Here is an 18,292-nt window from a genome sequence, read left to right as displayed (position 1 = left end):
AATTACATAAGTAGCTTTCGATGCCAAAATTTAAATGGATTGCTCTGGAACATTGATAGTTTTTACTAAAAGAAGTGGAACCTAGTACAAGGAATAAGTTAGGCGAGGCCTGACTCTTCCATCTTGAGCTGAATCAGGCCAGTGCCACGAAGGAAGAAATGAAGTGGGATTTCCAAAATTTCCCCAGTTAGACACAAGCTCTCCCTGACACACTGGTGTGGCAAAGACTGCTTATAACTTCCTCAGCATCCATTCTCTTCTCCCTCCTCAAGGATGGATATGAACCTGAGTTGTTCCAAATGAGACCTACGTGGAAGTGTTGTGCACATTCTCAGAGTCTCCTTAAAGAATGGTGTAACTCTTCCAATGCATGAGCAGGGAATGTCTTTCCATTTCTTTATATCTTCTTCAATTACCTTCATAAGCTTTCTATAGTTTTCAGCATACAGATCTTGTACATCTTTGGTTAGATTTATTCCTAGGTATTTTATGCTTCTTGGTGCAATTGTGAATGGGATCAGTTTCTCTATTTGTCTTTCTGTTGCTTCATTATTAGTGTATAAGAATGCAACTGATTTCTGTACATTGATTTTGTATCCAGCAACTTTGTTAAATTCATGTATCAGTTCTAGCAGACTTCTGGTGGAGTCTATTGGATTTTCCATGTATAATATCATGTCATCTGCAAAAAGCGAAAGCTTGACTTCATCTTTGCCAATTTTGATGCCTTTGATTTCCTTTTGTTGTCTGATTGCTGATGCTAGAACTTCCAACACTATGTTAAACAACAGCGGTGAGAGTGTGCATCCCTGTCGTGTTCCTGATCTCAGGGAAAAAGCTCTCAGTTTTTCCCCATTGAGGATGATGTTAGCTGTGGGCTTTTCATAAATGGCTTTTATGAGAATAAATATTGTCAAAATGTCAATACTACCCAAAGCTATCTACACATTCAGTGCAATCCCAATCAAAATTGCACCAGCATTCTTCTCGAAGCTAGAACAAGCAATTCTAAAATTCATATGGAACCACAAAAGGCCCCGAATAGCCAAAGTAATTTTGAAGAAGAAGACCAAAGCAGGAGGCATCACAATCCCAGACTTTAGCCTCTACTACAAAGCTGTCATCATCAAGACAGCATGGTAATGGCACAAAAACAGACACATAGACCAATGGAATAGAATAGAAACCCCAGAACTAGACCCACAAACGTATGGCCAACTAATCTTTGACAAAGCAGGAAAGAACATCCAATGGAAAAAAGACAGTCTCTTTAACAAATGGTGCTGGGAGAACTGGACAGCAACATGCAGAAGGTTGAAACTAGACCACTTTCTCACACCATTCACAAAAATAAACTCAAAATGGATAAAGGACCTGAATGTGAGACAGGAAACCATCAAAACCCTAGAGGAGAAAGCAGGAAAAGACCTCTCTGACCTCAGCCGTAGCAATCTCTTACTCGACACATCCCCAAAGGCAAGGGAATTAAAAGCAAAAATGAATTACTGGGACCTTATGAAGATAAAAAGCTTCTGCACAGCAAAGGAAACAACCAACAAAACTAAAAGGCAACCAACGGAATGGGAAAAGATATTTGCAAATGACATATCGGACAAAGGGCTAGTATCCAAAATCTATAAAGAGCTCACCAAACTCCACACCCGAAAAACAAATAACCCAGTGAAGAAATGGGCAGAAAACATGAATAGACACTTCTCTAAAGAAGACATCCGGATGGCCAACACGCACATGAAAAGATACTCAACGTCGCTCCTCATCAGGGAAATACAAATCAAAACCACACTCAGATATCACCTCACACCAGTCAGAGTGGCCAAAATGAACAAATCAGGAGACTATAGATGCTGGCGAGGATGTGGAGAAACGGGAACCCTCTTGCACTGTTGGTGGGAATGCAAACTGGTGCAGCCACTCTGGAAAACAATGTGGAGGTTCCTCAGAAAATTAAAAATAGACCGACCCTATGACCCAGCAATAGCACTGCTAGGAATTTACCCAAGGGATACAGGAGTACTGATGCATAGGGGCACTTGTACCCCAATGTTTATAGCAGCACTCTTAACAATAGCCAAATTGTGGAAAGAGCCTAAATGTCCATCAACTGATGAATGGATAAAGAAATTGTGGTTTATATACACAATGGAGTACTACGTGGCAATGAGAAAGAACGAAATATGGCCCTTTGTAGCAACGTGGATGGAACTGGAGAGTGTGATGCTAAGTGAAATAAGCCATACAGAGAAAGACAGATACCATACGGTTTCACTCTTATGTGGATCCTGAGAAACTTAACAGAAACCCATGGGGGAGGGGAAGGAAAAAAAAAAAAGAGGTTAGTGTGGGAGAGAGCCAAAGCATAAGAGACTGTTAAAAACTGAGAACAAACTGAGGGTTGATAGGGGGTGGGAGGGAGGGGAGGGTGGGGGATGGGTAGTGAGGAGGGCACCTGTTGGGATGAGCACTGGGTGTTGTATGGAAACCAATTTGACAATAAATTTCATATATTGGAAAGAAAATAAAGATTAAAAAATGTAAAAAAAAAAAAAAAAAAAAAAAGAATGGTGTAACTCTCTTTGCTCTGTCCTTCCTGGAGTCTGGAGTAAGCCCCTGGTGTCTTAGTAAGCACTCCAGCATCCATCTTGGACCACTGAGGTGCCCTGAAGATGACAGAACAGAGAGCCCAAAGGAAAGACTCCAGATCCCAGAAGACATCACAGACTTGCCATACTAGAATTTTCTACTTAAAACAATTCGAGAGAGAAATAAATGTTTATTGTGTTTAAGCTAGTGGCACTGGAGATTTTTCAATTACATCCAGCTAAACCTACTCCTAGCTAATTCACTGGCTAAAAAAGGAAGCTCAGAAGATAAATTAGAAGGGACTAGGCCATTTCAGGCTCTGCCAAGGATTAGTCTATGTTAGACCATGGAAGAGCAATCAAGGACCATGAAATGAAATTCCCTGTGCCAGGTCTCTGATGAATTGAGACAGATCACACCCAGAATTGCTACATACTACAATTTGTTAAAGGGAGGCCAAAAAGTCAGATTTTTTACAAAATGCTATTTTCTGATTTTAAAATCTCTGCTAAAGTTAGAAAACGTATTGTATGTATATTATATAGAGTGAGAAATGGATATTTAAACACACACAAACATGAACATATACACATATCTCCAACTGAAATGCACCCGCAGAATGAAAAGGCCTGAAAGCCATGGTTTATGTCTTCTGGGTTAACGTGTTTGGCTTTATATCTTATGTAACACTTCAGCTTCAGAAATGGAATCTTCCACTTCTCCCTAGCTTTTGATATAACTCAGGACATGGCAGTAACACAGTAAAATGTGGGAAATGGCAGGGGACACAAGGAAAAAGACAAGATGACAAGTCAGAAGGCTGGATTGACTCTGTCTGTGGCGTTTACTTAGCTTTGTGATTAGCATTTAGTTACCTGACTTCTAGAATCTGATGCTGTTCCTGTAAATCTGTAAAACTGACTGTAAAATCGTAATATGAAAGCACTTTGTAAGTTATAAATCACTTTACAAATTAAAGGTATAATTGGTCAAGAATGATGCATTTAATAATTTCATGGCCACTATTTTTTTTTAATTTTTTAAGGTTTAATTATTTTTGAGAGAGAGAGCGTGTGCATGCACAAATTGGGGCAGGGGGAACAGAGGATCAGAAGTGGGCTCCATACTGTCAGCGCAGAGCCTGATGCAGGGTTCCAACTCACCAACCCTCAGATCATGATCTCAACGGAAGTCGGACACTTTAGCAACTGAGCCACTCAGGCGCCCCCATGGCCACTATTAAGAGAGATCATCTCTTAGCACGTTTGTACCAGGAGGACATGGCAGGGAGTAGGGGGTGGGAGGGACTTTCCTATCCTTTGACCACAGAAGTGAAGTAGGACAGAACAGTCTAACCTCTCTCTGTGTCTAGGCATCCAAGCCTTTGACCAAGAGTTCTCAAGATGCATTTCAGCCAAGCATAACGTAATACTGGCAGCCAATAATGGTAAGTGTCTTTAACAGAAGCAGGAGGTGTACATTCTTATTGCATACCTATAATAATAATACAGTGTCCTGTATGCTGGGAAAAGCAAAAGGATAAATAAAATATATGCAAGTGGGGAATTAAGAACTTTGGATGCAATCGATATTTGAGAATTATTTGCTCTCTCTCTTCAAATGAACAATTCTGGAACCATCTTTGCCTGGGAAATATACATGAGGTCTGGATCTATTTTATGCACTGAGGACTCATTCCTTCCTTCCTTCCTTCCTTCCTTCCTTCCTTCCTTCCTTCCTTCCTTTCTTTCTTTCTTTCTCTCTCTCTCTCTCTCTCTCTCTCTCTCTCTCTCTCTCTCTCTCTTTCTTTCTTTCATGCTGCTAAAGTTCCTATAGAAGACCAAGGCAATAGGAGAACTGTTGAAAAGTTTAAGTAGCACAAAAAAGAGAACATTTCCAGAAGTACATTTAGAAATAGATCTTCTCAGGATCGAAAAAGAACTTAGCTTTTGCATCAGTGAGCAACTCTTGACATCTAAATCTTGCTCTCAGTTTGGAACAGCTGAATCTACTGCAGATTGTATGGCTGCCCCCGCATTTTCCCAAAGGAAAGGAAAATTCAAACCTTCCTTATTCCTTCAGCAGTTGGGCCACCAGAAAGACTGCTGGAAAATGCCCAATGGCTATTATCAGCTTATTGTCTGAAAACAAAATGGCCCTAATTTTATTCATCAGGGTTTTAATCTAGGGCCATCTCACACATCTCCAGATCTTATTAGAAAACTTAAAAGCAGATCCTTTCTTCCCATGAGGCTGACAAAGCAGATTCGTGTCCTGGTAACAGTGTGAATGCGTACTACTGTGGACATATAGCAATGATGCTCTTTGCCTACAGCTAGGAAGGGCTGCCCCCATCCATTCCCAGTCTTCTGGCCATCTCAAGCTGGAATTTTTGGTGAGACAGCACATTCCCCACCAAAGGATCCTATTTCTGGAACTCTGAAACAATGGGGAAAGCAGAAATTTTTTTCAAAGGAAGCTTCATGCTATTTGTTTAAGAGATACTTAGCGGGGCACCTGGGTGGCTCAGTCGGTTAAGCAGCCGACTTCGGCTCAGGTCATGATCTCGCGGTCCGTGAGTTCAAGCCCCGCGTCAGGCTCTGTGCTGACCGCTCGGAGCCTGGAGCCTGTTTCGGATTCTGTGTCTCCCTCTCTCTGACCCTCCCCTGTTCATGCTCTGTCTCTCCCTGTCTCAAAAAAACAAAACAAAACAAAAAAAAACGTTAAAAAAATTAAAAAAAGAGATACTTAGCAAAAGTGAAGTAGGAATGAGGAGATTTTATTATGACTTGAAATGCTGAAGAGGTGGAGAGCTTTGCATTCATAGTGGGGTTGATCCAAAATATCCAGTTTAGGAAAGGCAATTTATAAGAAGTACCTGGTGGGGAGAAAAACTAAAACGAAAAGTCATTATGAAATTGTCACTCCTTGAAAAGGAAAATCTGAAGAGATTTCTGTTTATTTTGTAAAAGGTTTTCACATAATTAAGTTCCAGGTGCTAAATTTTACCCCCATTCTCTTGGTTGTGCTTCTGGAAGGATCTGTGCTAAGTAGATTTCACTGCTTTAGTCCTGTACTCTTTGATGAGTGCCGGGAGATGGTGTCTAAAAAGAAAAGGTCTACGTTGCGGTTTACTCTTTGAAATAAAGTGTGATAAGGGTCCACACATATACTTTCCATTAAGCTGTCCAATTCTGATACCAAATAAAAAATGAAGCCCACTGTTATCTTTTTGTTTAGTCGAAAAGTCATATGTGCTGAAATATAACAGCAAATTTTGCATTGGCAGAAGAGATTCCGTATCTTGAGATTTTTACAGAAGAGGAGTAAGGTGTATGCATTGTGAGGGGTATCTGTGTGCTTACAGGCACATCCTATATCTACGTTTATGTGTCTGTGTATTTGTCTGCCTGTGTTTGTGTCTGTGTATCATTGTGTGGACATTCAGTTACAAGTGGAAACGTTTGAAAAACTAATTTTTCTGGGGAAAGTAATTAACAACCTCAGAACTGCCCCTATGATTTTCAATTTCCCAGATCATAAACACAATCAGTTCCAGTAATACCATTGTGCACACACATGGGAATCTGATGAACTGTCTCATTTCCATGATGAAATGTATTAAGTTTCATATCCAAACCCAAACGACAGAGTTAACCATTTTCAAACTAATTCCCCAATGAAATATGCCTCCCTGATCCCCGTGCAATGAATCCATATTCAAACCTCTACCAATGTCATTTTCAAACATCAGTCACCTTCTAATCAATTTTCTCCAAACGGCATACTTTAATTACACCTAAGAATGCTCATCGGGGATTTGGAAAGGTTACAGTAAAGACATGTAAGTCTCCAGGTTAGACAGGGACGGAGTCCAGCTGACCCTCTCCTGTAACTTCTCATAACCCAATCAAAATGAGAAAAGAAAAATAAAATCAAGGGGAAGTTGAGTTAACAAAAACTTTTGAAAAGTCTCTGCTTGTTAATTACAAATGGATCTAGGCTGAATTAAGGCACTGGGAACCTTGTTGGCAAGTTCATTTTCCAAGACAGGATGTAGTATTTGGAAGGAGAAAGCTGAAGACAGAGTAGATCTGGAGGCAAGCAGTGTGTACTCGATTCATTACCCATATAACTGCTTTGGATCAACATACTCAGGGGCCCCAAGCCAACCTGGCCAAGCTAAACAGAGGAACGGGTATATGGCAAGTTTTTCCCTGATGCAGCAGGGTTCTTCTCTGATGGCGTGGGTGGTGACATCAGGAATAAGGCCAGCCTTAGGACCTCATGAGTACTTGGAGTGGAGGCCAACAGAGGACTGGATCTGCAAAACTGAACCCTGACTGGTGAAACAACTTCAATAAAAAGAGAGCATCTTTAAGGAGTTATTTCATCTCTTAGAGGCAAAAGCTTTTGAAACATCACAGGAAATGAAAAAAGCACAAAGAAAAAGAAAAATAAGTTCAGTGACAGATTTAGAAGGCAAGTGAAACACTGAGAAAAACTATTTGCCTCATACTTAGCAGCAGGAGGGTTAATACCATTACGATGCAAAGAGCATTTGCAAATCGGTAAGAACCATCCTCAAATAAAAAATAGGTAACAGTCCCAAAATACTTTAATGGATATTCAAAAAAGAAGAACTTTATACGGCAAATCATATATGAACAAAGTGTTCGGCCTCACTAATAAGGAAATGCAAGTCAAAATGGGATTCCAGTTTTCACGTAGAAAGTGGGGCAGAGGGCGGGCGTGTTCAAATGACATTAACCTATGTTGGCTGCATCCCAGGTACCGATCCAGATAACTGCACATAGCTGTGTAATTTGGTACCGATTTTCTGCAGGGAAACTTGGCACACGTACCAAAGGCCTTAAAAGATGGGCACACTTGGGACACCGGAACAGTTTAGTCGGTTAGGTGTCCAACTCTTGATTTCGGTTCAGATCACGATCTCACAGCTTGTGAGTTCTAGCCCCACGCTGGGCTCTGTGCTAAGAGTGGAGCCTGGTTGAGATTCTCTCTCTCCCTTTCTCTCTGCCCCTCACCCTGCTCATGCACTCATGCTCTGTCAAAAAATAAGTAAACTTTAAAAAAACGAGCAAAAATTTAGTAACACAGTGTTCTTTTTAACAGCCTAAATATATAATAATAGGTATTTATGTGGTAAAAACAAAGGCATGTTCTACAGTGGAATACTAAGCGACAATGAAAATGATACAGTATATTTCTTTTTTTATTTTTATTTTTTAATGTTTATATATTTTTGAGAGAGAGCGAGAGCGAGAGTGTGAGCAGGGAAAGGGCAGAGAGAGAGGGAGACACAGAATCCGAAGCAGGCTCCAGGCTCTGAGCTGTCAGCACAGAGCCTGACGAGGGGCTTGAACTCACAAACTGGGAGATCGTGACCTGAGCTGAAGTCAGATGCTTAACCAACTGAGCCACCTGTGTGCCCCAAAAGTATATTTCTTTTTATGGAAAGAAAACTGAAAATATGGTGGAATAGAACGTCAAGTTACAAAAGAGAACATACAACATGATCTTTTGGGGGCAAACACTGTTTATACATGCACAAAATCATCCCTGTTACCTAGATAACTGCAAAGCCAAGAAGGCTGTGTGTCATAATATTACAATGTATTTACAGAAAGTTTGTCTGATTATTTTATTTTCTGGTTATAATAATAACTATTTATCATCAGTAAATAAAATATATTTAAAAAGAAAAAAATGAATCAAAGAAACTTTGACAAGAATCCAGATACAGTATATTCAGAAAACCAATAACGTTTCTGTACATCAAGAATAATTCTTTAAAATTTAATTTGACAAGGTGTTATTCATGGTAGCAATATTGAATAGAATATATTTAGATCTAAATTTGGAACTAGATGTAGGACTTATTAGAAATCTACAACTTTACTGAACAATATAAGAAGAACTGGTTTATGTATGGACATACCATATTTTTGACTTGGAGGGACTATTATTATAAAATATAAGTAATTCACAACTTAGTTCAGTATTTTTCCATATTGATTAGCACCACACTCTAACCAACTGAGCTAACCGGCCACCTAGTATTTTTCCATATTGAAATGAAAATCCTGGGTGCTTTCATTTGAAATATGTGAAAATGAATTAAAATTTCATATTAAGTAATAAATACATAAAAATTGATTTTAGAAGCATAATAAAGAGGGAGAATTTGCACTACCATATATTTATATTGTAAAGTTATAATAATTAAATCACCTTTGCAAATTTAAAAGTGATAAATATATAGTAAAAATTAATAGAAAGCCAGGAGAAGATAAATACCCATAAGATTTAATATATGATAAAAGTGATGTTCAATTAAACTTGAAAAGGATGGATGACTTTTAAGCAAATCATTTGAGGACAACTTGTTAACTATTTACTAAAAAATAAAATTAGACATCTTTGTCATGCCATACACTAAAATAAGGTCCAGATGGATTAAACTGTTAAATGGAAAACCATGTCTCCAACTTGGGAAATGAAAAGACCATTCTAAGAGTATAAGCAAATACAGGACCTTAGGGACAATGTTTGATAGATTTGAATTATATAAAAAGTTAAATCATCCATCTAATGACACTGCAATAAAGACAAGTAAAAGGCAGTGAACATTTGCAGCATATACAAAAAAGAGTCACCACTCTTACTATATAAAGAGCTGTTATAAATCATTAAAACCACACACATACACACACACAACCAAACGTGAACTGTCATTGCAAAATGGGCAAAAATTATGACCAGGTAATTATCAAAGGAAAAACACAAATGCCCAGTACATACTGGAAAATGTTCATCCTCAATAAAACTTTTTTAGTTTCTGAATTTGCTGAAATGATACCTCTATTCACCTGTGAAATTGGCAAAGATATTTAAAAAGTTAGAGAGGGAGGGAGCCAAACCATAAAAGACTCCTAAAAACTGAGAACAATCTGAGGGTTGATGGGGGGTGGGAGGGAGGGAAGGGTGGTTGATGGGTATTGAGGAGGGCACCTGTTGGGATGAGCACTGGGTGTTGTATGGAAACCAATTTGACAATAAATTGTATACTAAAAAAAATAAAATAATAGTACATGTTATTGGTGACCATGTGGCAAACTAACTGCTGTGATACTCTGCTGGTGGGAATGTAAATTGAGACAACCCTCCAAGGGAGAATCGGACAATACGTATCAAGAAGTTTACAAATGTTCAAGTTCTTTAATTCAGGAACTTCTATAGAAACGCTTCCTAAAGTAGTTAAAAGGGTGCACAAATATTTGTGTCTACCATAACTTAGTTGATAACAACCTTAAGTGTCCAATAATAGGTGACAGGTAAATTATGGTGTATGTATTCAATGGAATATTATACAACTAATGTTGATATCTAATACCTATGTTAGATATGTAATATACTAAAGTAGATCATTTTGATATAACATGAAAAATGCAGGCTACAAAACAGCAAGGCATCAATTGGGTGAAAAGTGTGCACAAATGTGCATACTGGGCAACTGTCCAACAACACGTAAACAGTGGTTTTGTAAGGGTGATGGCGTTACAGTTTTTCTCCCCCCTTTTCCTCCTTTCTGTTTCATTCATTCCACAAACACTGGCTTGCTATTATGTGTCAGGCATGTCAATATGTTCCAAATTTTCTTCAACTGAATATGTATCACTTGGTAATCAGAAAAAGTTAAATGGTGTAAAACTCCATCATCTAAAACGGACTTCCTCTTGCAGATGCTAAAAATTCTGTAAAGGTCTCAGAGTAAAAATAGGAAAGGCACGCAAGGGTAGCAAAAGCATAAAATAACATGAAAAGGAATTGAGAAACTATTCCGTTTATGCTATGTCTTACCTTCAGAGACACTTCATAAAACACACTCACCTGTTCAGCTCGGATACGGTCTGTCCTTACAAGTGTGAATGCGAACCGCATCTTAAGGATCCCTTCCTAAGAAGGCCCTCAAAGAAGACCACTCCCTCAAAGAAGTCCACTCCGTGCCATCACGCTGAGAGGTTAAAATCCATGACCCCCGAGGACTCCCACCTCTACCCCCCCCCCCCCCAACAATGGGAGGCTAGGTATGACTCTGATTTTGTGCAGGGGAACTTGACCTGGGGAGGCTGTGGCTCGCCCGAGGCTGAACCCCGGGTTGGAGGGGAGCGGGCAGCAAAGGGTGGGCAGGGCCGGGGGCGAGGGCCGGAGCCGGGAGGGCGGGCGCCTTACCGCGGCTTGCTGGAAGGCGCCCTTGGTGTAGGTGCCGCCACCACGGTAGGTGATGGCCGGGATCTCGCGGCTGAGCAGCGCGCACTTGTGCTGGTGCGCGCGGCGGTGGGAGATGTAATCGACGCGCGGCACCACGTTGTTCTTGGACGAGAAGGTCACGATGGCCACGCGCGTGGCCGTGGGCACCACGGGGAAGTCGGAAAGCAGCTTGCGGACGAACTTGAGCTCGCTGAGGAAGTTGGCTTGGCCCACGCTGGACGACTCGTCCACCAGGAAGACGAGCTCCAGGCGCTCGCTGAGCTCCCGCAGCCGCCGCACGCGCCGCCGGAACGCCTGGCCCAGCCGCTCCACTTTGCTCTCGGCCGCGTCCTCGCCGGGCGCGGGCGGCGCGGGCAGCAGCCCCGGGGCCCCGGGCGCGGCCTCGGGGAAGAGGCGGAAGCTGAAATTGCGCGACGGGGACATCTGCTGAAAGGTCGCCCAGCCCGAGACGAGCGCCAGACCCCAGCAACAAAAGGCCAGGCGCGGCCACATTGCGCTGGAGACGGAGCGGCCGGCCCGGAGCGCGGGCGTCGGCCCCGGCGCGGAGAGACGCTCGGCCGCTCGGCTCGCGGAGGGGCGTGCGCGGCGCGGGCGCGGGGCGGCGGCCGCAGCCTCGGCGCCCCCTGATCCCAGCCGGGGGACTACGGGTGGGCTCCGGCGCCTCGGGGGCTCGCAGGGAACGGCGCGCGCTCTCTACCCGTCGCGCTCTCGCCCTTTTTCTTCCCCCTCTCCTCCTTCCTCTCTCCCCGAAGCCTATAAAATGTTTGAAGGAAAGGGGGCAGTCAAGAAAAATCTCCCGCGTCCCTCCTTCTCCCTCTCTTCCTCCTCTGTCTTTCCCGCTCCCCTCTCCTGTCTCCTTCCTCTATCTCTGCCTCTATCTCTCTCCTCCCCCTCTCATTCTCCTCCCGGGATCCAGCCAAAGTCTCGGAGATTCCATGACACCAGAACCCCGCGTCTGTCAGGCTGTCAACATTCCCGCAGCAAGCGCACCAGCGCCGAAGCCCTGATTGATCCCATATGTCTGGCAGGAGCTGCAGAGGAATTCACTGGAGATGGATCCAGATACCGAGAGTGCCACAGTAATTGGAAACACTTTGTAGAGGAAAACACACACGGACCGGCCAGAGAGTTGAAAGCATCCTTTGAAAACTGCTTGCTCACCTTTTGTGTGTCTCTTACCCCCCCCCCCCCTCCGGTGCCCCCAAACCCTCACCAAATACATGTGTGACTTTCCTGGTGGGGATTTCTGATCAGTTGCTGTGTGTGCGCGTACAGACTCTTGAGGTCCCCTCAGACCACGCCTTATCAGGGACTGCATCGACCCCCACGCACCTCAGGGAGATGATTTGTCCCGCTGCTTCATCCGTGCATTTATTTATTCATTCATCTGTTCATTCATTCAACAAGTACCTTTGAGCACCTATTATGGGGCCCGGACACCAGGAAGATAATGAGGAACAAAAAATTGGTGTGGATCTTTGCCCCAGGGAACTTAAAGGGTAACAAGTGAGGTGACCATAGCCAGATATTCCACAAACAACATCTATAGTTACAGTCCTCCATGCTAAGTGCTGTGGAGGAGATCTTAAGTAGACAGACTCGACCTTGAAGAGGTCAGGAAAACCTCTGAGAACATTTATGCTGAAATCTGAAGAATGAGTAGGGGTCCTTTTCCCCCAGTCACCTTTCCTGTGCTTGTGGTCCGTTTCAACAAGCAGGACCCAAAGAGGTCTACTCCCTTGACTTTGAGCGGTAGTCAGCACACAGCTACTGTGAAACATAGTTGCTACCTGGGTGTGGTTTTTCCAAAGCAAGATCCCCAAAGTAAAAGCACACTTTGCATTGGAGCGAGAGAGAGACCTTCATTAAACTATCCCAGCTAGGAGTCGGGAGCCTTGTGGAGAAAGTCCCGGCAGTTACATAAACCACCTGAACCAAGTTACCGCCAATTCTTGGCATCAGCTGCATCTATTTCATGCTAGAATTCAATGATCTTAAAGTTTCCTCGCTCTCTAATATCAGGTGATTTAATTCCATCTATAATTATTGAAATTCCTTCAATGAGAGATGTCACAGGGCATTGGCTGAATTGTTAGGGTTCTGGAATCAGTTTGCCGGGGATGAAATCTTGGCTCTGCCATTCACTAATGTATCACCTTGACATCAGTTTGCTTATCTGTAAAATGGGGCAATAAAAACAGCCTGTTAGGGTGACTATAAGGACTTAATCATAAACACCTAGAGTTCTTAGGACAGTGCTTAGAATATAGTGTGTACTCTATAATTGCTGATTCTGTCATTGCCATCTTTCATCATGAAGGTTCTTCAAATTCTTATTTTTCTAACAATATTTATTGACCATCTATCATGCACCAGGATGTTAGATACTGAGGTTTTAAAGCTGAATAAGACCCAGTTCCATCCAGTCCTCCAGAAGTTCAGAGGATATCAGAAGAGAACGTAATTTGCAAACAGTTACAGAGCAGTAAGATGACTGCAGGAATGGAGAAGGGGCAGCAGGAAGGAGAAAGGTCTGAATCCTCCTGAGGGGTGAGCAAGACCTCATGTGAGCTGAGACTTTAAAAAAAGGGAGAGTTTTGGGGCGCCTGGGTGGCGCAGTCGGTTAAGCGTCTGACTTCAGCCAGGTCACGATCGCGCGGTCCGTGAGTTCGAGCCCCGCGTCAGGCTCTGGGCTGATGGCTCGGAGCCTGGAGCCTGTTTCCGATTCTGTGTCTCCCTCTCTCTCTGCCCCTCCCCCGTTCATGCTCTGTCTCTCTCTGTCCCAAAAATAAATAAAAAACGTTGAAAAAAAATTTAAAAAAAAAAAGAGTTTTTCCAAATTGTATCTCCTCTGTGTTATTTCAAACACATCATTAAGAGCTAACATTTCAGGACTTGTATGTGTCAGACTCCATGGCAACTACTATGTGTACTAGCCCATGTGTTCTTCACAAAAATCCAGGGAGGTAGACAATTGCTCTAGGATTATTTGGTTGCAAACAATAGGCACCCCCTTCTCCTCATTTAAACAAAAAGGGATTTCTTGGCTCACACAGGAAAGGGTAGGGGGCGGAGCTGGTCTCAAAAAGGCTTGGGAAGGAAATCACAAACTACTTAGATCTTCCATTTTTCTCTCCTTCTGCTTCTCTTTGCATGTTAGATTTAGTCTCTATCTTCAGATTTGTGATCTGAGAAGGAAAGACTCTTCTTCTCAAGTTTAACTTTAAAAAGTTATCAACACAACCAACACCATCACCTTAAGGAAGGTCTCCACTAGAGCAGGCATGGGTTATATGCCCATCCCTTAACCCACTCTGTGATCAAGGGGATGGGCCGAGCAGAATCACCATACTTATCTCAGATTTCCCATCTACCCACTTGATATTGACCTTTCTGTCACATGCAGCTGAACTGGATCCTGACTGATAAACCCAAACCTGTAGCCAAGGGCTGTCTTTCAAAACAGGCTTTGCTTTACATGAGTGCTGTGGCAGAAAAAAGGAGAACATAATGAATCATTCACGGCCTCCCAAAGTTGTCCCCAAAGGTGATACACATCACTTCTCCATTTCATTGGCCAAAGAAAATTATATGGCCATCTGTAATTCCAAAAAGGAATAGGGAAGTATAATCCTACCATATTCCAAGTAGAAAGCTAGAAATATTTGATGAAAAGAACAAATAATTACCATATTGAGTCACGTGACAATGAGAAGACAGATGACTTCACAAAGCAAAGGAGGGGAGAAGGAGTGGGCAGGGGGAAAGGGAAAAAAAAAACCAGAAAGCAAAGGAGAGATAAAAGCCTGGAAAGCTTAGCCTACCCCAACATTTCGGAGGTTCCTACAGGAAAGAGTTATCAATCAGTTTCTGGAAGAGCTTTCTGATCTTTGGTTTGGGACAGTAAGTTTATCTGATGACTGCTATATTTACATATAACTGTGGTGAATTATGTAACGGTACCCAATTTTCACAGGAGTTTTAATTGAGCAGCCATGGGCATTAGGTTAAAATCTTCTTTTCTCTGTTTTTCACCCCAGCCCATCTAGGAACCTTTGTCTTTCTGTGCATAAAAACACTGGGTTATATTAAAATATGGTTATTAAAATGTTTTTTATTCTAAGGTTTTTTTGGATTTTTTTAGATTCAAGTTAGTTACCTAAAATATTTTTTAAATTTTTTAAAATATTTATTTATTTTTCAGAGAGACGGAGACAGAATGCGAGTGGGGAAGGAGCAGAGAGAGAGGGAGACACAGAATCCAAAGCAGGCTCCAGGCTCTGAGCTGTCAGCACAGAGCCCGACGCAGGGCTCGAACTCACGAGCTGTGAGATCATGACCTGAGCCGAAGTCGGATGCTCAACTGAGCCACCCAGGTGCCCCTAACTAAAATATTTTTTAAAGCTAAATGTGTCATGTACTTCTTCATGATCCCATTAAATAACATGTGTCAACTGTCCTGTAAATGCTTTCTTTTTTTTTTTTTTAAGTTTATTTATTTATTTTGAGAGAGAGAGAGAGAGAGGGAGAGAGCAGAGCTGGGAAGAGAGCACAGAGAGGGGAGGCGGAATCCCAAGTAGGCTCCTCACTGTCAGCACAGAGCCCAACGTGGGGCTCAAACTCACAAACCATGAGATCATGACCTGAGCTGAGATCAAGAATCGGATGCCTAACCCACTGAGCCACCCAGGTGGCCCTGTAAATGCCTTATTTTCTAAACAGTGATGAAGGTAACAATATTTTGAGGTATTTGGCATGGGTCTAGGCACATTTGAAACTCCCTAGATGATCCTGACACATGCCGTAGGGGTGAGCATATAAAGTCAACACGGCGTCGTGTTCTTATGATAGGCTGAACAGTCAGGACTATGTTCATTGTCCTCATGGTAAGAAAGTGGGGGCACACGGAACATTATTCAGACTCCAGCTCCAATCTGGGCACTACTCCTCAAAGCTCTCTACGTATTCTACTCTCCAGTCTAAAGCAGTGGTCCTTAACGGGGGTTGACTTTGCGGAGAGCATTGGGCAAAATTTGTAAATATTTAGGGGGAGAGCAGTATTACTCTTTGGCGGGGTGGAGAGCAGTGTTACTAGTATCTGGTGGACAGGCCAGAAATGCAACTTAACATCCTAGGATGCACTACACAGCCCCCACAACAAAGAATCATCCAGACCAACATGTCCATAGCACCAAGGTTCAGAAATCCTGACTTAAACAGGGTTTAAACAATAAGTAACGGACACAGAAAATGATAAACTTTCACTATACCCAAAAACTAAGATTGAGAAGCAACCAAAAGCTACTCAAATGACTCAGCTGAGAAAAAAACTACCCTGGCTTCATCTCATGAAATAAAGATTTCTGTGAAAGAAAGTGTGTTGGTGCAGTCGGGGAGGAGGGATGCATTATATTTCTCTCACCCTGACTCAGAGTCCTATGGTTTGATCAACCAGAGACTGAACTTCCATCCCTGTCTGTCCACTGACCCATGACAGAGGACACTCACCTCCATCCCACCCTTCGGTGGCAACCATCTTTCTACATTAAAGCAAGTGCTGAAAAAGACAGGACGCATGTGTGTTTGGGGAAACATGGAGAGGGGACTAAGAAAGGGAGCAGAGTTATGCTGGCAAAGATCCTTCTGAGACATCAAGAATCGAGTCCAGTAAATGGAAGGAGAGCAGGAAAATTTTCAGATTCCACGTGCGCTGGGAAAAGTGTCTGGTTTTGTTTTAAAATCTGTAACACAACGTTAGCTAATCACAGCGACAGACAGTAAGGACAGGAGGAAGATGCCCCCTTGTGACTCTTTTCTATAAGAATATCTTTTTGTTGTGAGTTTAACAAAGACAGTCTCCCACATACAGAGGTTGGAAAAATATACCACCTTGTATATTTCTTTAAGTAGAATTACCCGAAGACAGAGCTCAGTGTGTGAAATACAAAAGTATCAGTAAAGATAATTAATTTCCTAATAAATGTTGTAAATCTGGTTACAACACTAGATGCAGATAAAAAAAAATTTAAGCATCCTGTTTATGTGTTTTATCTCATTTAATCCTCCATAAATCCTGAAATAAATATCATGGTTCCTCCATTTTTATAGGTGAAGTGATAGAACTGTAAAGATGCCCATAAAGCCTGAAGATATAAGCGGTTTATTGCTATCACCTTCCAATGCATGGCATGTTCAACGTGCTGTGCTTTGTTAGCAATGCAAGCTTGCAGTGAATGTGGTGCATTACTATATCATTCGTGTCAATCTCTGCATTTGTATCTATGATGTACTGCCCTCAGATAATTTGGTCTCTGATTCCCACAGGCTAAACCTGAGCCTTTAACAAACCCCAGAAGAAGGAATCAAAAAAGTTCTGATCTGGCAGTCTACACCCACATCAGCCAATCCAGTGTTGGAAATTATCCAATGAGTCCCTTCCCCTTCTGCCTTAATGGGGTGGTGTGCCAGCCTGTTGGAACCCAGCCCAAGCCTGTCATATGCGGTCACTAATTGGTCCTTTTGCATGATGAAATTCATCTCTTCAGACATGTCGCTTCAAAGAAAATGGTCCCAAGACACAGGTCATGTCACACCATCACTCTGCCTTGTGTTTGGGTGGCTGAAGTCCAGTGGAAGTTGTCTGGATTGTCTCCTGGTCCATCTCCTTATTTGTGTGCCTCCCTTTCCAAATGAAAAGAAGCTTGGTCTCAAAACAGTCTTTAGAAAAGCAGGTGCTCTTGTCCAGGAGACCTGAGTTCCATGAGCATATTTCCAAACAATAGTTGGGGTTATCCTTGGCTAACCTTTGCAGGACTTGCATCTTGAACTTGCAAAGGCACATGTGTTGAGAATCTTACATGGGATACTGCTACACCCCAAGGTCAAGGCTTGAACCCAACTCTATTGGTGATTTCTACCATAATTCTGGAGGTTGTTCTGCTAACAACAAATAATAATGATGGTAAAAGTTTTAAAAAGGCATATTTTTCTTTATCTCTTTTCCTTCTCCTACCAGTGTGTGAAATACGAAAGTATCAGTAAAGATAATTAATTTCCTATTGACAAAGTATATCACCATCACTCTCATTTAGAGGCACCTATAATATGGTTACTTTATAAATTTTATTTTTAAGATTATCATACAGTCGGGGCGGCGCCTGGGTGGCTCAGTTGGTTGAGCCGCTGACTTCGGCTCAGGTCATGATCTTGCACCCCGTGGGTTCGAGCCCCGCGTCGGGCTCTGTGCTGACAGCTCAGAGCCTGGAGCCTGCTTCAGATTCTGTGTCTCCTTCTCTCTCTGCCCCTCTGCCTCTCATGCTCTCTGTCTCTCTCAAAAGTAAATAAACATTTAAAAAATTTTTTTAAAAGATTATCATACAATAAAATTGACTTCATG

General features: G+C 42.4%; 1 protein-coding gene across 2 annotated transcripts in view; it reads right to left on the bottom strand.

The window, feature by feature from the left end:
• Window positions 1-11,985, bottom strand: part of SVEP1 (sushi, von Willebrand factor type A, EGF and pentraxin domain containing 1) — a 200,867-nt gene extending 188,882 nt beyond the window's left edge. The window contains exon 1 of one of the 2 annotated variants that reach the window (XM_058694597.1): window positions 10,858-11,985. In XM_058694597.1, coding sequence (XP_058550580.1) covers window positions 10,858-11,388 — 531 coding nt within the window. In that variant the 5' untranslated portion in view covers window positions 11,389-11,985. The remainder of the gene's footprint in view (window positions 1-10,857) is intronic. The other variant, XM_058694596.1, reaches the window with a different exon arrangement.
• Window positions 11,986-18,292: the final 6,307 nt, after the last annotated feature.

The sequence above is a fragment of the Neofelis nebulosa genome, chromosome 12 (genome assembly GCF_028018385.1).
Source record: "Neofelis nebulosa isolate mNeoNeb1 chromosome 12, mNeoNeb1.pri, whole genome shotgun sequence".
Taxonomy (NCBI): Eukaryota; Metazoa; Chordata; class Mammalia; order Carnivora; family Felidae; genus Neofelis; species Neofelis nebulosa.
Note: the sequence above shows the minus strand (reverse complement) of the source record. Positions and strands in the feature narration are given on the sequence as shown.